The sequence below is a fragment of the Apostichopus japonicus genome, chromosome 11 (genome assembly GCF_037975245.1).
Source record: "Apostichopus japonicus isolate 1M-3 chromosome 11, ASM3797524v1, whole genome shotgun sequence".
NCBI classification, from domain to species: domain Eukaryota; kingdom Metazoa; phylum Echinodermata; class Holothuroidea; order Aspidochirotida; family Stichopodidae; genus Apostichopus; species Apostichopus japonicus.
This window is the reverse complement of record NC_092571.1, coordinates 15,144,629-15,168,411: the sequence shown is the minus strand read 5'-3', so window position 1 is coordinate 15,168,411 and position 23,783 is coordinate 15,144,629. Positions and strand designations below refer to the sequence as shown.

At 38.2% G+C, this 23,783-nt stretch overlaps 1 protein-coding gene across 1 annotated transcript; it reads left to right on the top strand.

The window, feature by feature from the left end:
* The first annotated feature begins 1,073 nt into the window (after window positions 1–1,073).
* On the top strand, window positions 1,074–17,196 carry LOC139976011 (glyceraldehyde-3-phosphate dehydrogenase-like). Its single transcript, XM_071984386.1, has 9 exons — window positions 1,074–1,144; window positions 3,343–3,445; window positions 8,803–8,909; window positions 10,053–10,262; window positions 10,973–11,111; window positions 12,240–12,334; window positions 14,823–14,988; window positions 15,241–15,338; window positions 15,931–17,196. Exons 1-9 carry the CDS (start codon window positions 1,122–1,124, stop codon window positions 16,001–16,003), a joined length of 1,014 nt encoding a protein of 337 aa, XP_071840487.1. The 5' UTR covers window positions 1,074–1,121; the 3' UTR covers window positions 16,004–17,196.
* Window positions 17,197–23,783: the final 6,587 nt, after the last annotated feature.

Here is a 23,783-nt window from a genome sequence, read left to right as displayed (position 1 = left end):
ATGCCGGCACTCAGGAAATCCTCCTGGGCACATCCCTTGCAGAACCATCAGTAATTTCATTTGAAACAAAGTACATAAGTTTCTAAATGGCTACGTACAAAATGTGAACACTGATTTATTCCCTGTAGATGCAGACAATCAAAGTTTACACAGAAAGCTAAGTTGTATGGTGGCTATATGACTTTTAAACTTGCCTTCTGTTCAAACTCCAACAAGAAGTTAAGTTATAAGTGAGTCATTCCATATCAAATCACCAAATTTTGGAGTATGTTGTTGTTGGACATCTTTTAAAACTTCCCTCATGCTGAATCGCAGCATGAAATAGCAACTTTAGAGCTGCACAATTTACAAATATATTATAGGAAAGCATTGCAATCATTATTTTGTATGTACTACTAGATATGGTAACCTCTGAAAGAATCAAGTACCCTGAAGCAATGGTTTAGGAGCAATTTATCACTAAAAATAGCACATTTTTGAGTGAAAAATACAAAAATTGAATATTTTGACACTTTTAAGTTGACCTAACTCCACAAGACAATGTTTTTGTAGCCTAATTTTTTACATTCCTGTTCTATGAGATAGACTCTATAAGCATCTGTAATAGAAAGGTAGTAGGATGTTTAATAGCTGAGAAATGAGACCTCCAATGTCAAGAAAATGCCACGGTGGCGACAAATTGCAGAATTTCAAAGTGTGATAAATCTGCCAATTGTGAAGCAATGCAACTGAAATTTTCAGAATATGCTTATTTCATGGTGTTCCAATCATATAAAAAATTTGGGAATTTTTGGAGAGCAACAGCCATCTGTGATTTTAGCACGGAATGACCCAAGTACATGAAAAATGGAAAACTGATGGGATTTTTTATAAAAAATGGAAAAGAGCAAAGAAAAAATTCATGGCTAGAATGAGATTGTGACCTCGGCGCTAGAATCCCATTCCAGCTGATTATTTCTTTGCTCTCTGCCAAGAATTTAAGTCGGTCCGAAAATGAGGGACGTTCCATAAAAGAACTTTACACCGAGGTATCGAGGATTGTCACACTTAACTTTCTATTTTATTTCTCACAGACACAATTTTTTTTGTCATCACACAACACCTGACTCTGAAATCTCAAGATGGTCAAGATTGGAATCAATGGGTAAGCATTGCTTGAATTTACTGGCAACCTTTTTACTACTGTACATCCATAGCAACCGTTCCCAATTCCGGTGAATGACCCGCCCTCCCATTCTACTGCCAAAAGTGTCTACAACCGCTCTCTAAATGTCGACTCTGTTAATATCAGATCAAATCTTCGATGCTCTTTCCCATCAGGTTGACTTTTGGCCTTAGATTTACCCTGCAGTTTTTGTTTCAGCATATGTGCACCTGTGGGCCAGCAACATTGAAATAGCTACCCAACAATACTCTTAAAAAGAGTATTATTTTCAAAACGAAAGATTCTTAAGTCAAGGAGCAAGAGTAATAAATTATTTTGCAGCCCAGAAAGTTTTTCCATATTGGTATTAATTTCATGTAAAAGACATATTCTGGTAAATTTCATACTCTATTAATTAATGATGCTTATTCAACTACCTTTAAGTGGGATTTTGAGCTGAAAATGATGGTGCACATGGTCAATATATCGAAACAGTTTGGATACACAATTATTTGGATCAAGATGGACAATTTATATATACCTTACAGTAGATTTTAGCTGATCAAACTGGTTCCTGCAGTAACTATTCCGGCTTGGTGGGAAGCTATTCGACTCTCCCACTTGTAATTCCTTTCGCGATTAGGATGCGAAGGTGTGGACGGTGATAACTTCCTGTCCAAATTGTGATGGTACAGTTTATGATTAATCCATATATACTGTTGTACAGAAAGTTCAGAGAGTATCACTGCATTATTGTCGGTGGTCTTTGCTGTAAAGTCCCCTACCTAGAGACTGTGTTATAACTGCTGATTATTAAATTATTATGTTTGTATCGATTGGTCAGTTTCTGAAAGGCTTGGTAGCAAAATAAAGAGCACAAACAGCAACTTGCCTTTGTAATTGGTTGGTGTTTAGTTAATATGTGACTGTAATTATGGAAAATCTCTCATGCCCCCCCCCCCCAAAAAAAAATCAATGACAGACATAGAAAGGAAGGAGATGAAATAAATGTAAAGAAATTAAACCAAATTTACAAAAAAAATTAATAAAAAGGAGTGAAAGAAAGAGAGGAAGACTGGGATTGTTTATAGCATAGTACTGTACTTAAGTCAGGTGATTTCTTATTGTAAATTTCATTCCTACAAGGTATGTATTGCACATGTGTGTTATACAGTACATATGTACTACAGTATGCTATACTTTATATACTATACTATATGTAGAACTATACAGTGGATTGTGTTGTAGACTTATTTAGGCCCTCAAAGCATATAGTTATTAGGGTTTGCTGCCTACATAGTTTTTGTTACAAATTACCTTGGCAGTTGACAGTGAATTGAATATTTAATACTCCTTGCCCTGTTCCAAAGCTGTTTAAACATTTACTTTGAAATATTTGCTTTAAAGCCAATTAAATTTGTGTTTGTTATTTACTTTTTAAATTGCTGATAGCTTGTCCATTGAGGTGTGTACATGCTACTGTACATGTAGTATTATGTTATGTGTAAACACAGACTGTACACAAGTATCTTGTATTTCACATACCTACAGTACTGTCTAGAATTGTACAATATTAAATAGATATACCACTCAACCCTCTAGTACCGTACCTCTGAGCATTACCATACGGTTATGAAGATCCTGATCGTGTGTATACCTCAGTGTTGGGAGCTATGTACAGCAAATAGGAAAATCAATAAAACGATGCGTTAGTAACTAAATGAGTACGGTAAAGATATGAACAAGGCGAGTGTGGATTCTCGAGAGTGTGTGATATTAAGGTCACATTACAGATTGCCGCTGCTCAAGTTCCTACACCCAGACATCTCTGGTATGCTGTTAATGATGCTTCCATATTGGTCATTGACATCCTGCTGTCTATTCAGGCCTGTGGAGTGTGAGGCACCCCAGACAAATCTTAAAGGGGTGGTGTAGTGCTATTTCTTGTAGCTGTTCAAATTTAATCTTCAATAAGTTTATAATACGGATCATCCTTTTTATACAGTCATACACAACTTTAGTTAAATTTGTATGATAAGAGAATTTTGAAATACCCACAATGCACTTCACCTGAAATGTTGGATATGGTGTGCCGAGTGTATGATATCAAAACGTTTACACCTTATGTTTGTTTTTTTTGGGGGGGAGGGGGGACTATTTTTCATCCGTGTATGTTGACATGTTTTCTTCCTTCGTAGATTTGGGCGTATCGGACGTCTGGTTCTTCGGGCAGCTTTGGAGAAGTCCGCTGCGGTGGAGGTGGTAGCCATCAATGATCCTTTCATTGATTTAGAGTACATGGTGAGCTAACTCTAAAACGGCTATTAATGTTAGATCCAGTCGTACTCTGTACTGATATCAAGGACATCAATTAATCCATCCTCCAAATGATCTTACTCGTCTAGTATGGTTCATTTTAGAAGGAGATACAAACCCAATTGTCTTCTTAAGCTTGCACAGTAGTAGCTCAGTATGATACACATTTAATTTACACGAGTTGTAAAATTAGAAATTTACTTAGCAATGGCAACTTTAACAATGCAGGCTGGAAGGCGGCGACCACATAAGTGCCATCTGTCTTTCGAGGTTATTGTCAGAACTGTCTTAAATAAAGCAATACAGAGAAGAGTCTGTAACAGTGATTAATGGAATGGATTTGGGGATCGTAATTACTGCGATCATTTATGGGATTTGAGGACACTGAAATTATGCACTCGGAGTGCAGTGTTTTTAGCCGACGACATTTTGTTAGTGCTCTACAGACTTTGGGAGTTGTACTTCCCCTGAATTCTTTGTGCTTTAGATGACATTAGCTGTTAATCTTGCTCAGTTAATTAAAAATTTTCAGCACATGCTCACGCTTCAGGTTGATAGCTTCATCGAGAGAGCATTATGACCGGGAGAACCGACACAGACCTTAATATCATAGCTCGACTGCGTATTCCCATGAAACTTGTCCCAGAGGATTGGATTGGATTTCAAAGTTCCATATGTTCATTCAGACTCATTGCTATGAGACTGATAGGTACGGTACAGTGAGGACTATAGATCATATAATGATATGAGGCTTGAGAGCTTGTCATTTAGTCACAGTAAATCTTTTGTTGCATATGGCAGTAGCAGCGTTCTTGGTTGCGTCCCGAGGCATCGCCCTCTTCCGAAGTGCGAAATGTGTTGTTTATATTCGGTGACTGTAGTGTTGCTCAAAGTACAGTACAGCATGTTTTTTTATGAGAATGTTGTGAGATGTCGCTTGTCTCATTGTATAGTGACCTGTGATAGTGTACCATAGACTGCTCTCAAGAAACAGTATCACAGAAGCGCCACAGCACACTGTACTCCAAGAGGAGGGGGGGTGGGGCATATGGTGTGTGGTATCAGGACTGTTTTTATTTATTTATTTTTTTTATTCCATCAAGAGTCCAAACAATGTACAATTCATAATAACATATATACATTATGATCATTAGTCAATATTATGAACAACAACAAATAAATCATTAAACTTCAAATAAAGATTTCCAGTTATGCCATCTGATATCAAAAGCATGTTGCTTACAATTAGTTTTATACATAAACTTTTCTTTTAGGTAAATATTCTTTAAATCAATTTTACCATAGCTAAATTAGGATTAGGTATCAGGACTGTTGGTATCACAAATTTGTGTTTTTAAGGCAAAAGTCCAGCTATGCGATTATTTAGAGTTAATTTCCATCTTGTCAATAGGAGATTATTAAGTGACCCTAAGGCATTGGGTCTGTATGTCTGGTTCGTCGTCAGGATAATCTGGATGTGTATTATGTGATTTATGTCTGTTTGGTCGAGATTGGATTCTGGGTTGTAAGAAGATTCAGAGTTTACTGCAAGCTGCCCTCGTAACCTCTTGTTCAAATATTGCCCGATCAAATCCTAGATGAGTGAGCGGGATGTTTGACGTTTAGATTCTGTAAATAATCCTGGGAATTAGCGTTGTGCGGTAGTGCAGATTTCCCACAACCAGTAGTGTTGCAACATGAATCTTGGTATCGTAACTACTACCGGGATTTTCCTCAACATTCATCTATGGTTCAAAGCACTTAGTTACGAGACTGTCAATGTTATACATTCAATGGCATAGCCTACTGTAGGTCATGTACATACTCTTACACATACAAAATAAAAAAGTAAAAAAAAACATCCAAAATAACACATTATAATTAGGGCCTTTGTTTTAAACATACACTTTCAAAATGAAAAGCACAAACCTTGGGGAAAAAAACACCCCACACCATCCTTCATTCATACTCGACGTACGATATTAGATTAACATGTTCGGACGTGGATAAAACCCGTAATCCGTACACAAACAGAAATTGGGGGTTCCCCAATATTTCATGATATTAGAATAGGGCAGCCCCTTCAAGTTAAAAAGTTCACAATGAAAAGTTTTCAACTATCAACAAGGGGGGAAGATGCGAGTGCTGTTAATGAATGAACTACTGATGAATGTTCTGAAAAAAAAAGATCTATGTTCAAAGTATACCTAAGTGTGTGAACCTGACGTTCCACTCCTAACAGACCCGGTGGTATTGAACACTCTACTAACTTGGAAATATTATAATTCTGGAGATAGTCTGTAGTTTTGACTTTTAATGGATGATCGATCAAAGAGACCACCATGGGGGTATAAAAGTAATTGGAGGGGAGAGCTTGCAGAAGCCTACAATTTGTTTTCTTTGTACTTTTTCCTTTCTTTGTTCTTGATCTGTGAGGTGACTGGGGGATAAAGATTGGGAGTGATTATTGGATCTGAAGAGATTCTAGTGTAATGAAAGGAAAGAAAAGAAAAGAAAAAAATGCCTTTTTGGTTTGCCAGCTATATGCTGACAAACACACAGTTCTTCAAAACACAATCTATTGCCTACTGTAGGTACTGAAGGCCTATCCCTCATTGACATTCGTAGGCAGAAATTGCGCAGTATCAATATTTTCTGTCTGTTTAACTTCGACGATCGATGTTCTTTAATAAGTTGATCCAGTCTGCAGAGTAGATACAGTTTTGTCATTTTTATTGTAGGAGACTCTCTCTGTAACAGTAGTGCAGTATAAAGTTATGATAAAGTGGATTGTAATGGAAAATTTCAAGTGAATTCAGATAATAGTTTATTAGTGCTCAACTTTCTTCAATTTAAGCAGTCTGCAGAGTAGATACAGTTTTGTCATTTTTATTGTAGGAGATTCTCTCTGTAACAGTAGTGCAGTATAAAGTTATGATAAATTGGATTGTAATGGAAAATTTCAAGTGAATATATGGAATAATTTATTAGTGCTCAACTTTCTTCAATTAAAGCAGTCTTTGAAGGCTTTGAAACATTCCCGTACACAATACTGTGGTACCCATACATGTACAAAAAAATAAATCTTTGCATAAATTTATACAGCAATTTTGCCCACATTGCATGCAGCACTATGCGATCATGCCATACAGGATAATTTATTCTCTGGTGAAGGAATGTGAAATGTATGTGTTGGTCTTTAAAAACTTGACATTGTGCTATTGTCTCGGTAACCTTTCTAGATGAGAATGTAATAAAATGTCAGTTCCATTTAGATAGGAAGGTAATGCGATGACTATGTTAATAGAAACACGCATTCTGACTTCCTGTTATGTGTAGCTGAAGCTAACTGTTCTTGGAACTGCCAGGGACAGTAACCTAAACCTACCATCAAATTGTCCGAACTGATCAATTTGTAGACCTTTGATAACATTAACCTTTGTTCTTTCAATTATTCCTCCTTGTTGTGTTTAGTGTCCCTACCGTAGGCTCTTGCTTCTAATAATAAATTCCTAAAAGATTGATTGTTTTTGCTGCATCATGCAGCCCTCCAGCCTACAGTGTCCTATGTGGACTCAACTCTACTCTTTTATCTCAAAAGTCCATGGTGGTGGCATAGTAGTCGGTTAAATTTTTTTTTTATAAATTCAAGAAATTGATTACAAAGTAGAAAACCACAGCTTATACTGGTTATTCTACAAAAAACTTCCCATCATGCAAATCTGCCTGCCAACAACAGACGGTAGACCTTTTTGTATCAGATAATGTGGGACTTTTGTTAACTGCAAGTCAAGTTAAAATACCCTGTTGTACTACTGTACTTCATAAAAAACGTCTTACTGTAGATGTTACCATCGTAGGCCTGTCCCTAATTTCACTGAGGAAAACTTGGTTCGCAGGTTGGTTTTTACTCATTTTATCGGTAGGCTTAATTTTTTTATACAACTTCAAGGAAGCCAACTGCAGCTCCTTTTGTGATAGAGTAGTAATATACTGTACATTTAACTTTGTAACTGTGTTTGTACATTGACATAGTATTAGTGTACTGATTTATTCTATGTACATATAATCATTATTGTAAGTGGACAGGTCTAGGTGAGGGTATTTTAGGTATGCAATGCAGCCCACCAGACTGGCAATTTTCATTAAAAAAAAATAGGCTGGGCGAAAAAGTTTTTACTGGCCGCACTTGAAAGCTCTTCAGATGTGCAAACATGGAGTTTGAATTGTGAAACAGGATGTGGTACAGTCAGTGGTACTCATGTCAAGTTGTGTCAAGTGCATTTTTGTTCAGATACTGTAGTAGTACTTACGGCAGTATTCATGAAGCAGTGCATCAGGTTGTGGTGTATTTCTTAACAAGAGTACAGGATGTACCATTCTAAGACATACTGTACGTATAGAAAGATGAAGAGTGTAATTAATGAACAGCCATGATTTTATGTATTGTAACTGGACTACAGTAGCATACTTAACTGATAATGCTTCAAAGCATAATTGGTGATTGTTGTATTAGTCAGCTGTGAGTTTCTTTCTCATTCCTATTGGGGGGTGGGGGGGGGGGGTTAGGCCCTACTGTCTTATCTTAAGCAATGACAAGAGACAATGTACAGTATGCTAGCTGTCAGCTTCAATCACAGTATCTGATTGGCTACCCTGTTCCATTGACAGAAACTACAAGCTTGTCGGAAACATTCTGGAACCTGATTTTGGACTATCTAAAGACAGAAGCCATTTGTTTTCCCTATCGTTTTGTAAGACGTACATGTTATCATTTCTCGCTTAGGACTGTCAGTTTCAACTTTTGAACTTTACTGTCCGAGTTTGTCAAATGTTTCACTCTGATCTAATTTCTTCTGTGACTAGATGAAAAGCATTAACTAGGAGTACAGCTATTGCTTGCGCAGACCAAACAATGGACTTCTCACCTGCGTATGCGGAGATGAAAAGACTCGAACTGCATTCATTGCAAGGAACGCGCTCTCAGTTAAACAGGAAATGTTGTAAATGGCCGCGATAATTGCAATCCTAGACTAAAGGAAACCGAGCGCTATAACTGCGATCGGTTCATTCCACATAGCTCAAATGTGAGGTTACCTTGGAATGGTACTGCAGATACAGTAATATGTAAATCAATGAACGTAATTAACCCGCATGCCAATCTCGGGAAAGGAAGAGGATATGACTGCATTACAGTAAAAATAAAAATTTGCTGGTTGATCCACTGTAAGTTTTGAATATTCAAGGTTTGAATATTCTATAAAGTATATTGTCAGATTACATATTGTATATCTATATGAAATGAACTGTAAATCTATGTTGTACTGGTTTTATCCTAACAGGCCTACATGTTCAAGTATGACTCAACACACGGCACCTTTAAAGGTGACGTCACCAGTGGAGATGGAATTCTTACTGTCAATGGACATAAAATCCATGTATTCTCTGAGTAAGTACGGCATCCACCAATCTCTTCTAGCTGCATTCCCTTCCTTGTTTTGCCATCTGACCTGTTTCTTCAACTCCCCCCCCCCCTCCCCGTCCTATACCCAACTCCCCTTCCAATGTTTGCCAAGTTGTACGATGGCATGTGGTACATGTATGGATTTTATGCACCCAGTTGGGACAATATTTTCTATGTCATGTCCTGCTGCGGAGCACTAGTACTGTCAGTATGAGTAGTATGAATATCATTGTTTCTGTCAGATAAAGGGTAGGAACTGTTCATACTGTCAGAACAAGTGCTTTGAAGCATGATATGACAGGACAGTATTGAGTGGTATTACCATTATTAGAATCAGATAAGGTTAGAAACTGTTCATACTGTCAGTACGAGTGCTTGTGAGCATGATATGGGAGGACAGTACAGAGTGGTGTTAGCTTTGCAAAACTGTTCCAACTGGCTGATTTGAAGAGCCAAAATTTTCTTATGAAAAGGTAGAAGTAACAAAGATTTTAATTTATGTTTACATAGTCCACCCTCTGAGGATTTTCTCAAATTTCACTCTTTGAAGACATTTTTTGCAGTAGGATAAGCAGTTTGTTTACAGTTATTTCTCTCCGAAAATGGATTACGTACTGGGTTATAGGACCGTCACATATGTGCTGTAAAATTATTGTACAATATGGGGGTATGTTTTAAATTTAGTCAATAAATTTAGTTTGTTTTAAATTTAGTCAATATATTCAATTTTAAATTTTGTCAAATTTAGTCGATAAGTTTAGTTTGTTTAAAATTTAGTCAATTCCTGACTAAACTCTCTGATGTCAGCACAATGTACTGCCTGGGTATCCTTCCCATGATACATTTGGGCAGAATTTGTGCAATAGAAATGTTCCCAACGAAGAATTTCACTGAGCAAGTTCTTTCGATGGCTTGATCGTGTCTGCGGATGGGAAACATCCTTTTCCTTTGAGGGCCGATGCTGAAGAAAAAGTAGAAAACTTACTGGAACTTTTCTGCACATTTTGTTCAGAACCAAATCCTCACGCCAAGTTTATATCACAAATTTTTTGAAAGGTTTTTGAAAGGGGTATATTTACAGTGAAACCACCAAAGTAGTAACTCTGCTATGTACTCTAACCTTCACAGAATGAAACCAGCTAACATCAAATGGTCCGATCATAAAGCAGAATACATTGTGGAATCCACGGGTGTCTTCACCAGCATGGAGAAGGCAGAAGCTCACTTCCAGGGAGGAGCCAAGAAGGTCATCATCTCGGCCCCATCCGCCGACGTTCCCATGTTCGTGATGGGTGTGAACGAGGACACGTACGACCCTTCCAAAATGAACATCGTCAGGTACCTGTCAAAATTACGTCTCCTTAATTAATCGTTGAAGAGAAACGATTACGGGCAGGGCCGATCCGTTTTACTTTCGTCGGCCAGTCGGTCCATCGGACCACACGTGGGCTCGTCCTTTTTGAACGGATGGTCTGCGTGAAATTGTTTATTTTTGACCGATGGCAGCGGGATCTATGCTAAGCATCCCTTCGTGAATTTTACATTTCAGTTCCTATTTATTGTTGGCGGAGACGACACGTTCTGAAGTTGACATGTTTTGTGCCAAAAAATGAACTTGAAGAAGCAAACAGGGTGTGATGTCGTTTATGTGCACACTGACAAATTTGTCCTAATGATTTTCTATAAAGTTTCCATTTTAATTTTCTTCTCCCAAATTGGGATGTATCAACAAATGATCCTTACCCAACTTATTGTGGTGTAAAGACTGTACCATTTCTACTGAAGGGGTAAAATAAATATTCAACTCTTGTCATTGTTACATGGACTCGACCACAATTAAATGACTTGCATACAGGAACATGGAAACAGGTGTGTTACAACTTTGTTTTAGAATTACTGCGCTGAATACATTATTTAAAAAAGATGGTACAGCTTTTATACAGAAACGGTTGTCCATAAGTCTGTCTGGTACTTCATATGTAGATGTTTTTTTTCTTTCATTCTAACAATTTAATGGGTTTTTTTCTGTTGTTGGTTTTTAATGTCAGTAATGCTTCCTGCACCACCAACTGTCTGGCTCCGCTAGCTAAGGTCATCAACGATAATTTTGGCATTGAAGAGGGCCTGATGACGACTGTCCACGCATACACTGCAACGCAAAAGACCGTCGATGGACCGAGCGCAAAGGTAGGTATGAAGAGAGCAATGTCTGGTGGCCGGGAAATAGTCCCGGAGCTTTAATGTTGGGAAACATTTATCCAGCATCGCACAGCAAATTGCAATGCAAAGTGTTCAAATTGGTGTACCTGTGCGAAAGATGTATAGCAGTTTGTTAACACAGGAACCATAGAATTTCACAAAGAAACAAAGTTCGGAGCCTTTGAAAACTGCTTACTTAGGGGATAAATACGAGGGGAACCGATCTTACGTTTGATTTGAGATGGATGATGACGTCATCGAGGAGGCTGAGCGGACGGAGGCGACCTTCTCAATGACGTCATCAGATGACGTCATCAAAGTTGATATGGTTCTTGAATCAAACCCGCTGTTGCTTAGCTCAGTTATCACTGTAGCACGTATGCAGTGATTGGTGTATAGGCTATATATACTGTACAGTATTCTTTTGCAATTTGGAACATTGCTTTGCCCATTAACATATTTGCATATACTCATGGCAACGTTACACCATGTCTTCATTTCTTTTAATTATGACTTCATGATTGCCACGGCAACAAACCAGTGTTTGTCTAACATTTTGATCCTGAAGCAATTCTCCTCTCTATACACTCGACCAGTCTTGAATCGCATTCGAGACTGGTCCAGTATACAGAAAGTTAGTTTAGGCATTTATGAATTAATGTTACAACATTAAAATATTTCCTGGTACGTGAATCAGACATAGTTACAGAAAAAGGGCAGTCCTGGCAAAAGGTGGATGGCCGTGTGTACATTGTTTGTGTAGTCATTAGCCATGACAGCTATTGACACTCGTTAATTAGCAGTAATTGATTAGTTATTCCAAAGGTTGTCTTCTAGACCCTTTTTTTCATATTTTTAAGAAAAAGGTAAGCAAAAAATGTAACATTGTAAAGTTTTAGACTTTTTTCATTTTTATTTGTCTGTTAATTAGTTGCAATGAACTGTGGCAATCTTCAAGTTAGTAAACCGCAGTCTCAGATATTTAGTACTGGATAACTTGAAACAAAAATCATGCCAGTTTCAATGTAAAAAGGGCTTCATTAATTCTTTACACTGAATTTAACTAAAACTTATTAACTATTGGTTTTCATGATTGTTATTGTTGTGCACAAACAGAAGTGGCGTGATGGCCGTGGAGCAGCCCAGAACATCATCCCTGCATCGACTGGTGCTGCGAAGGCTGTCGGAAAGGTTATCCCAGACTTGAACGGGTAAGATTCAATTTTGTAGATTGTCGGGAGAATCGAAGAGTCTCGTCCCTTGTTGCTCACAAAGGAGACGATGTGTAAGTCTGTTGAAGAGATGGAAATCATTGTTAGTTAGGTTGAAAGAAGAAAGGGTAGGACAAAAGGGGGGGGAGGTACAGAAGCGGGTAGGACAAAAGGGGGAGGGGGAGGTACCGAAGCGGGTCAGTGTCTCATCTGAGAGAGAGAGGGTTAATTGTCAAAGAAGCAACTAGCAACCTGGGAGCATGTTAACCCATAACTTCTACAAATTTATTTACAAGTATTGAGCCTGATTAGTGACATCTGTGTCATTAATTTTCTTTGCAAGGGTTTCGGGTAAATTGGGTGAATTGATATCTTGTTTAGAATTTAGTCAATTAATCCCTGACTTAACTCTCTGGTGTCAGCACAATGTACTGCCTGGGTATCCTTCCCATGATACACTCGGGCAGAATTTGTGCGATATTAACGTTCCGACCAAGAATTCACTGAGCAAGTTCTTTTGATGGCTTGATCGTGTCTGCGGATGGGAAACATCCTTTTCCTTTGAGGGCCGATGCTGAATAAAAAGTAGCAATCTTACTGGAACTTTTTCTGCACCTTTTGGTCAGAACCAAATCCTCACAGCAAGTTTATATCACAAATTTTTGAAAGGTTTCTTAGAAAAGAAAAATGCATCTGGCAATTGCAGAGTGAATAATAATCATAATAATCATTTATTTTATAAAGCGTAAATCCACAAAAGTGCTCTAAAACGCTATGTAACAGTAAAAAAATATATGACACATGATATGTAGTAAAACTGCAGAATAAAATACAATATAGATGAGTATGAAGAATTCAAAGCATGCACGTTTGAGTGTGTTGGAGTACTGCACATGAATAGAGTTGTATACACAGTTTATATATTGCAGTAATGCTGTCTAAATAGGTAGGTTTTCAGCTTTGACTTGAATGATGATGTCATCAGGACAGTTGAACTGAAAATGTCTTTGGGTTTGCATCATCATAATATTGCTATCATTGTTTTTCCACAAGAGAGAGAGAGAGACAAAATTTCCACAAAAGAGTTTCATTTTGATGAAGCTCTAACTACAGTACAGAGAATGTTGACAGGCAGACATTCAAAATGTATCACATACAGGGATGTGCCCACGCTGGGCGGCCCCGCCCAGCACTAAAAATTACCGCCTTGCACTGTCTTAAAAATCGTGAGTCCCGCCCAGCACTACTTTCATCTAAAATCCTGACATTCCTAACAATATATTCAACATAAATTGGGCCTAGCCTATGCCAAAATCATACAGACTAATAATGCATCAGTTACGCATACGAGAAACATTACTTATGGCTCTCAATCGGTCCCTTGTAAAATCTCTTTGAAACAAACTAATAACTTTTACCAGGTACGTAATATATTTCACTAAAAAAAAAAAAAATTGTAAATTGTTAGCAAAACTAGTACTTGCATATGTGCTTAAAAAGCTACACAAGTGCCAGCATTTGGCATCTAAGCACCTTCAAAAATTCTCAAAGGGGAGGGGGACACCCCTCCCACTTAGACTCTTCCCCCAGGACGGCGATCAGTATACCCGGCACTCAGGAAATCCTGGGCACATCCCTGCACATACTTACTCCAAGGATAAAATCATCAAAGAAGATTATATCACTGAACTAAAAACTTCTCATCAACTATAATCCACTTTTTGGTGCAAGGGAAGATTAAGCCATCAGTCAAATTTAGATAACATTTTCAATGAACCATTTCTTGTAGTAAGGGCCAAGATACTGAGATGAGGTTTTCAATTTACATCGAAAAATTTTGCTCTTTCAATATTAGTTTCTAATTGTCTACCCCTAGGATATCCCTTAAAATGAGTTGAATGTGGATCATTTCTGGTCACAGCAGATGGAGGTAGAATAGATGGGTTTATCTACCAAGAGGAGATGGAGAGGGTGTCGTGGTGATGGTTGGGGGAGGAGGAGATTAGAAAGTAATCTTGTAATAGTCTTTCTTATAGATACCTATTTCTCCCAGGAATACCCCATAGCTGTTTTTTTTTGCCAATTTACTTATTTCTTATAACTTGTTAACCACTGTTATATATACTGCCTCCAATCATTCACAGGTTTATGGGTTTTTTTTTGCTGTTGCCAATTTACTTATCATTTCTTATAACTTGTTAACCATGATATACCGCCTCCAATCATTCACAGTTTTTTGGTTTTGTTGCCAATTTACACTATCATTTCTTATATCTTGTTAACCACTGTCATATATACTGCCTCCAATCATTCACAGGTTTTTTTTTGTTGTTGCCAATTTACTTATCATTTCTTATATTATGTTAACCACTGTTATATATACTGCCTCCAATCACTCACAGGTTTTTTATTGTTGTTGCCAATTTACTTATCATGTCTTATATCTTTGTTAATCACTGTTATATCTACTGCCTCCAATCATTCACAGCAAGCTTACTGGCATGGCATTCCGTGTACCTGTCCCAGATGTGTCAGTGGTAGATCTGACTGTCCGTCTGAAGAAGAAGGCTTCCTACGACGATATTAAAGCCGTCATCAAAAAAGCAGCCAGCAGTACTTCTTTGCAAAGTATTCTGGGATACACAGAGGATCAGGTAAGTAGAGAATTATAGTCCTCCCCACCCCCCCCATCCCCCCTTGCGTAACAAATGTTGACCGCTAGCTATGTTTCTATAGCTTCTTTGGTTTTCAATATGAATATTCATTTTTAAAAATGTACTGAATCTCTGGAATGCTCCTTTAAGGTCAATTTGATGATTTCATTGATGAATACCCCCCTCCACCCCCTCCCCAATCAGAATCCCTCTGCTAGAGATGACCTACAATCTACCTTTGTTTTGTCTTAGGTTGTTTCTCAAGATTTCCGAGGTGACACACGCTCCAGCATCTTTGATGCCAAGGCCGGAATTGCTCTGAACGAAAACTTTGTCAAACTTGTGTCATGGTAAGTGCACCTTTCCTCAGATAAAAGTGTTCCCTTCAGAGATAAAAGTGCACCCTGCTTCAAATAAAAAGGAGATACTTCTCAGATAAAAATTGTACCTTCCTCAGCCAGTAAGAGATCCTCCTCAGATAAATGTGTACCCCTCCCAAGATTAAAGTAGACCCTCTTCTGCTGAAGTGCACCCTCTTCAGCTGAATGTATCCTCATCAGGTTAAAATTGTATCCTCTCTCAGCCAGTAAGAGATCCTCCTCATATAAATGTGTACCCCTCCCCCCCAAGATTAAAGTAGACCCTCTTCTGCTGAAGTGCACCCTCTTCAGCTGACAGTGTATCTTCATCAGGTAAAATTGTATCCTCTCTCAGCCATTGAGAGATCCTCCTCAGATAAATGTGTACCCCCCTTCCCAAGATTAAAGTAGACCCTCTTCTGCTGCCAGCGCACCCTCTTCAGCTGAAAGTGATCGTTCATTTTGTGAAGCTGAAAGTTTCGTCCGGGTTATCATGAATAAATTAATTTGATGGATACCTGTGTATTTTTCACTTTCACTGCCGTTTATTTCACATAAATCTTTCGTCGGTTTTCCTGAACAGGTACGACAACGAGTACGGCTACAGCCACCGTGTGATCGATCTTATCCTCTACATGGCCAAGAAGGACATCTAAGCTGTGCAGTACACCCCAGATCTATTGATTTCTCATGATTGGATATTCGTTAATTGCTCTTGTATCTTTTAGTGGCACACCCATGTCGTCTTTGCCGTGTAGTTTTGTGCACCCTCAACTCTATACTTGCAAACAGTTGTGTATTTGTTGGTGCTCGATTTCTCTGGTCAGCTTCTCCTCTTTCTGTAACTTTTTTTAGTGATGTCACTGTTTTTGTATTAGTCCAATAATCTTAATCAAACAGGGTGATGGCCTCAGAAAATTTCTGGTGGTAAAAGTGACCCCAAAAAGGAGATAATGTTCCTGGTAGGACAGAGATAAGTCTTTCCCATTTCGTGGCAATCGCAAGAGATCTGATGTCGAGGACGGCTGATATTTTCAAATTTCATTTTCAAGTTTTGTCGTGAGATATTTTGACGTCTTCTACAGTCAGAAAGTGGCGATTTATCTAATCAGTGTGGGGGGTGGGGGGGGAGGGTGTTGTGTGGTTTAGGAAGTTAAAAATGAAAACAGTTTTGTAGTACATGTTGAAATTTGTCTTAACAAAGAATATAAATTGTCCATGGAAAACATGATTTATAGCTAAAAGCAGATTTTACAGTAATGGAATTTTATTTGCCAGGATTTGATCGTATGGTTGAGCTTTGCTAAGCTAGATGCTATGTATCATTCAAGTCAACGATTTTCAATAATTATACAGGAGAAATGATCTATCAAATTGATTGAAAAATAAAACAGGGTTATCAGTAAGGTTTTCAAACACAATGCCAAAAAAAAAAAAAGACGGTTGTTAAGACAATGGATCTGCTAACTAAATTATCTCCAGATTATTATGATTTTTTTTTAAACAATTTGAAGTTCAATGTTTGAAATTGTCAAAATATTATTTTTTTCTGAGTAGTCTTCCTCTCAAAATCCTTTCTTAATAGGATTTTAAAGAGAACTGCAGCAGGAATAGCCAGTAGACGTAACCATATATTTTGTTTTCTTTATAGCTATGTCTTCTGTAATCACCACATGTTCTGATTAACATCCAAGAATTAAAAAAATTGATCTAACTGCGAGAGCAGAATCTCAGACAAATTTCAAATTGAAGTCTAATCGTCTAATGCCCAGATGTCATCTTTGATGTAAAACAGAGCAAATTATACATGACAATAAATATCAAAATAAAAGACAAACTAAAAAAAAAACACTTGTTATCTCATCTTTTTGATTCCTTGCCGAAGGTGATGGCGTGCGTGTGTATGTGACACTTCCTCGTAAATTGGGGTACACTTCATGTTCAGTATGTAGGTTCCCCTTAGATAGAACTGGTATGGGATTGTTGTTGGTATTGGTCAAAGGTCATTTGAGGTCAAAGTCTGAAAATAAAATCTCAGTGTTGCATGAAGTTCAAACTTGGTTTGTAGCTTGCCGTTGGGTGAGCAGATGTAATTAGTTCAGTGAACCCAACGGGTGGAGGTCAAAGGTCATTTGAGATAAATCAGAGGGCAAAATGTGAATATATCCAAAGTGCTTTATCTTGAGGACCAGAACAAGTAAGGAGCTTATATATTCATGGTATGAAAGCCTTGTGTATAGTTTGTACTCAATTTGATGTAGGTCAGAGTTCATTTTAATGTCACCAGGTGTCAAACAATATCAATCAGGGGATATGTAAGGAATCACTAATCCAATGTTTTCCATAAAATGTCTGTTTCTAGATTGATATCTAGAATTTGAGGCTAAATACCCGAAAGTACTTTGTGACTAGGGATTGAGAGGGGGCTCAATTTGGAGAAAGGGGTGGAGAGAGGCAACAACTTCCTGCCTCACCCTGAACAGCATTTAAAGTGGACACTACTGCCCCAATTTTCATGAGTTTCAAGCATGTTTGGGAGCCCATATTATCTGTATGTCACAACTATGTTTGTATATTTAGAATTTGTGGTGGGGGGGGGTGGGGGTTTGAGGTTATTTTCAAATGTCACAAGCAACATTTGAAACTAACCTGTAAGATATATGAGCAGATACTTTGGTGAAGTGTTGTTTTGCATTTTTGGTTTCGATGATAATCGATTGTGTGTGTGAGTGCGTTTGTGATGCCCAGCTTGTAAACACGATATCTCAAGAAGGGAAGGTCAGACCAATTTCATATTTAGTGTGTAGAAGTACCACATTGATTACTAAGAAGCATATTGTTTTTGTTGGAGGTCAAAGATCATTTGGGGTCACCAGGGGTCAAAGTGTGGAAATCTTGTTATACACGTGCATGAATCATATTGAGAAAAAGTTTAATGTGGAGGTTAAGGTCATCTGAGATCACCAGATGTCAAACTCTGGAAAACATTTAAACATGATACTGTATCTCATGGTAGAAATCAGGACATTTATATTATAATAGGTGTTTCTGGTGAATAAGCAGAAGTCTATTGCAATGAAGTAATCGAAACTTCAATGCATTTTTGGTTTCGATGATAATTGTAACCTATGCATTCATGCAGGCAGAGAGTGTTCTGTGTGTGTGTGTGACGCCGTGCTTGTAAACACGATATCTCAAGAAGGGAAGCTTGGACCAATCTAATATTTGGTGTATATGAGTACCACATTGAGTAGAAGAACCCTATTGTTTTGTGGGGAGGTCATTTAGAGCCACCAGGGGCCAAATAGTGAAAACTTTGTAAACCCGATATCTCAAGGAGGTAAGCTTGGATCAATCTCATATTTCGTGAGTGGATAGACCACATTTTAGGAGCAAAAGCCTATAGTTTTTGTAGAGGTCAAAAGTCATTTGGGGTCACCAGGGGTCAAATTGTGTAAACCTTGTAAAGACGATATCACAAGAAGGACAGCTTGGATCAATCTCGTATTTCGTGTAAAAGGGTACCACATTGAGTTCAAGATCCCTATTGTTTTTGGTGGAGGTCCAAGTCCATTAGGGGTCAGCAGAGGTCAAATTGTGAAAACTTTGTAAACACGATAACTCAAGAAGGGAAGGTTGGACTAATATCATATTTAGTTTGTAGTTGGGACACGTTCAGTGCAAGATTTTATTGAGGTCCAAGGTCATTTGGAGTCACCAGACGCCAAATTGTGGAAACTTTCTTTTATAAGCTACCGTATCTCCCACCGACCAGCCTATCAGATAACGTTACGCGTTACGCCTCATACGAATAAGAGGCTATTGGCAATTGGAAATGAGCTTATGGGCATCCGTAGGATCTAAAACTGAAAATTCGAAAACAAATTGCATTTATTTTACGTGCTTGTCGAAGGCTTACTTTGCGTGCAAAAAGTGTACGTACTCTTTGTAGTACAGCGGTTCTATTGGACGTTTTCCGTCGTATTTATTTCAGGTTGGATGTAGTTTCGATGTGACCAGGCAGCGTTTATGAAACTTAACAGTTCGTCTAGTTTGATTTTTTACTATGACCAGTGCGAAATAATTGTGTAAAACGGTCTTAGTTTGGCAGTGAATTCACGAGCTGTTGTCTTGATCGGCTGTTGATCTCAATTTGTGTAGTCTCTTCCACCAGTTTCAGCATAGCTAGGCCTTAAAAGTAACGTTCGACTTTCGTCACGTTTATGATTATGGGACAACTTGAACAAACCTGGGTAGGCATGTGAGCAATTTTATGTTGTCTAGGCCAGCGACGGTTGGCAAGAATAGGGTTCGTTAACACAGCAACGTGAAGAATACCAGTCAGAATACCAAAAAAACTTAAAGGCATTGTATACTCGCCCCAAACCGTGTGCCGCGCACTGAAAAAGTTAACTTTCCGTTGCTTGCAAGTGAAGTTTTTCTCTTGTCGCTACAAAATGCAGACAGTACTGTCTCAGGTCCAGCTAAAGATACGTATATTTAGCTGGACCTGAGATGCCCGTTGCTGTATCGTTAGTGCACTGTGCTGTGGGTATTGACCGCAGCTCTTTGTACTGAGGTACACTAGTGTCTTATTACCGACGGTAGCAAGCTGTGTGTGAATTTTCTGGGATCGATGGTGGTGTGTAACACTTCTGTTACACCTCATTCGAAACTAGGTCAGATTACCGGCATTAGACGTTTCTTTTTGCGCGAGTCTTCACACCCTTTAAGTGCTGTTTAACTGTAATAGTAAACACCTTGTCTAAGGTTCAAACTCCAGAAGGTGAAAATCTTAATATTCTGCCTTTCCTCATTCCAATCTCCACCAAAGATATCATTTTAATTTTTCTGCTCTTTTCCTCCTTCCATTCACTCCTTGAACATCACCCTCCGTTCCATTTTGAAGAAAAACTTACGATTAAAACATTGAACACTTCTATCGCTTAGCATGCAACTTCCAAGGAACAACACAAAACCGGAAAACATTTATGAATAACGAAGTGACGATTTGACCGAAAAACTTTTAGGGACAACAAAAGGTTTGATAACCTTTGTTCGTCGTAAAAGTTTTTCGGTTTTCTATTGTTCTTCTGAAGTTGCAAACTGAGCGAAAGAAGTTTTTAAAGAGGGCGCTCGACGCATCTTGCCAGTGATAAGTGATTTCAAAGTTTTACAAGGGTTTGATAAAACGCCCAGTGACAGCTTTGACCAAGTTTCCATTTCCCCGGAAATCTGAAAAACCGATTATTTTCACTTTTAGCCTCTGAACCGATCGTAAATTATATTTGCTAAATTGTTATGAAATGATTACCTTTGCAATTTCCTCCATCCATTCTGAGGTTGAAATATTAGAAACGAGCATATTTTCTTAACAGTTACTATGGCACAGTGGTTAGTGCTCTGGACTGAGAGAGTTGGGCAAACACTTTGTCATGAGTTCGAGCCCATGCCAGAGGCATGCATTTTAATTTTCTGCTCTTTTCCTTCTTCCATTCTGAGGTTGATATATTAGAAACGAGCATTATTTCTTAACAGTTACTGTGGCACAGTGGTTAGTGCTCTGGACTGAGAGAGTTGGGCAAACACTTTGTCATGAGTTCGAGCCCATGCCAGAGACATGCATTTTAATTTTCTGCTCTTTTCCTCCTTCCATTCTGAGGTTGATATATTAGAAACGAGCATTATTTCTTAACAGTTACTATGGCACAGTGGTTAGTGCTCTGGACTGAGAGAGTTGAGCAAACACTTTGTCATGAGTTCGAGCCCATGCCAGAGGCATGCATTTTAATTTTCTGCTCTTTTCCTCCTTCCATTCTGAGGTTGATATATTAGAAACGAGCATTATTTCTTAACAGTTACTGTGGCACAGTGGTTAGTGCTCTGGACTGAGAGAGTTGGGCAAACACTTTGTCATGAGTTCGAGCCCATGCCAGAGACATGCATTTTAATTTTCTGCTCTTTTCCTCCTTCCATTCTGAGGTTGATATATTAGAAACGAGCATTATTTCTTAACAGTTACTGTGGCACAGTGGTTAGTGCTCTGGACTGAGAGAGTTGGGCAAACACTTTGTCATGAGTTCGAGCCCATGCCAGAGACATGCATTTTAATTTTCTGCTCTTTTCCTCCTTCCATTCTGAGGTTGATATATTAGAAACGAGCATTATTTCTTAACAGTTACTGTGGCACAGTGGTTAGTGCTCTGGACTGAGAGATTTGGACAAACACACTCTCATGAGTTCAAGCCCCCACCAGAGCCTTTTAATTTTCTGTTCTTTGGGACAAGCGGAAGTATAAAGGTAAGAAACGAAGCTTATTTTCTTGGGAACCAAAATGGTGTAATTGGTTGTTCCGTCTGTGATGCTACTGATCAGCACGGTTCAATCCCTGGGTGGGTTAGTGGATTCTGTAAAAGGAGTTCGCTGGCAATCCGAAGTGGCCTATGCGAGTTGCGTGGCCCCCTCCCCCTGACAAGGTTCCAAGCGGCCAAAGGGAGTTGCGCGGCCACCTCCCCCTGACAAGGTTCCCAAGCGGCCAAAGTGAGATGGCTACTACCCCTCTCTCTGACAAGGTTCCCAAGCGGGTAAGCGAGTTGGCTACTACCCCTCTCCCTGACAAGGTTCAGTGGAGAGGTCTCCCCTCTTCCTGACAAGGCTCAGTGAAGAGAAAGTTTTGAAAAAAACCTAAGTCCAAACAACTGGATCTTTAAGTATTTGAAAAGCTTCCAATTTCAGGGTCCCACCTCATGGTCTAGTGGTACAGAAACATTTTGGCAACCTAAGATCCCCAGTTCAATCCCAACTTCTGCTCGTCTTTTACAAACACAAAGTAAAAAGCACACACACAAAAAAAATTGAAAAATTGCATTACCAAACTGCATCCACTCATATTGCATCTATTTAGACCAACCAGACAAATTCATTTAGTACTCTTACACTATTTCTTCAAAAATGTTGCTAGAGAAGAATAACATTCGCTTCAAATATGTTTTACTGGTTAATGGATAATATAACATAGGTCAATATTTTCCATGCCAAATCGGTTCATGGGCGGGTTTTTTTCTTCACCCTAGTTAACATCCTTGAACTACCTGACCCAAATCAAGTTGTCCCAATCAATATATGCTAAAAGTAGACAACCAAGTAAAGAACAGACAGTGAACTACCATTGACCTTTTTAAGCAAACGACAGCATAATATAACTTCTTAGCAACAGTATTAATACAGTTAACTGTACACTTTTGAACATTTTGGAACAAAAGGAAGCTTTTTTGGTGGGACTGACTTTAAGGATTTACTTGTAAGAAATATTTACTCACCATTGTGCCTAAAATTTAACAACACAAATGATGTTACAACAATACAGATTCATTTTTATGTATGATTCTAGACATACCTGTTGCACATCCAACTTAAAGACCCTAGTATTAAATGTTTGCAGATAATATCAATATTATTGTGTCAAAAACACACAACCCCCTGGCAAGAATCTGTTGCTTGTGAGGTCAAATCTCATTGGAGGTCACCAGAGGTCAAACTCTAAAACCCTTTACATGATATCTAACGTTGGGAATCATGGATACTTCTCATACTTGTTTTTGGTGGAGGTGTGTATTGCCACGTACAGTATACTGACCTGTGTTTATCATGCCATTGTGTAATTGTACATCAAAATAGTGGTTCGGGCCATTTATATTGTAACAGCTACTGCTGGTTAACAAGCAGAAGTGTAGTGCATTGAAGTCATCGAAACCTCAATGCATTTTGCATTCTGGTTGCATTCTGGTTCGGTTTATTTGCATTAAATACCGAAAATCCTATAGACTTTTTCTTGTGGAGATAATGGGTAACATGTTTTAACCAAATGCTTTTCAAATGATCAACCTGATTTTATCATTTATAGGCAAAACAAAATGACAACATTAGCTTAAATAGATGGAATCTGATTTTTGCATAATATTAAATTTGATTAATCAAATATCATTTTGTTTGTAACATGACTGACAGGTAAAATTGTCATCATGGGGGGGGGTACAACAAGATGTTTTCTTTAAGTTTTTTTTTATAAAGGAAGATAGATTTAAAAGAATCAATAGCTGATAAAGAAACTTTATAAAAAAGGCAATATTCAAATTACTAAGTATGCCCCCCCCCCCTAATAAACATATTCTTATTTTATACTTAAATATATATCAATATTCATATACTTATTATGTACTTAATATATGAATATTCAAATCTTAACTCACAAAAGATGCTTCACACAATCATTCTACATCTTCTGAAAATGTGGATAGAGATATCAAAAATACATCAACTTACATTACACCCTTCTCTCCCCTACACCACCCCCTTCCCCTCCCCCCACAACCCATATTTCAGGACAAGAAGTGCCTTTTCGGGATTCACATCAACTGTTAAAAATCACAATTTTAA

Coding starts and splice junctions, on each gene's coding strand:
- LOC139976011 (XM_071984386.1), top strand. CDS start 1,122: ATGGTCAAGATTGGAATCAATGG. Junction 1,145..3,342: donor GTCAAGATTGGAATCAATGG/GTAAGCATTGCT, acceptor CTTCCTTCGTAG/ATTTGGGCGTATCGGACGTC. Junction 12,335..14,822: donor GTTATCCCAGACTTGAACGG/GTAAGATTCAAT, acceptor AATCATTCACAG/CAAGCTTACTGGCATGGCAT.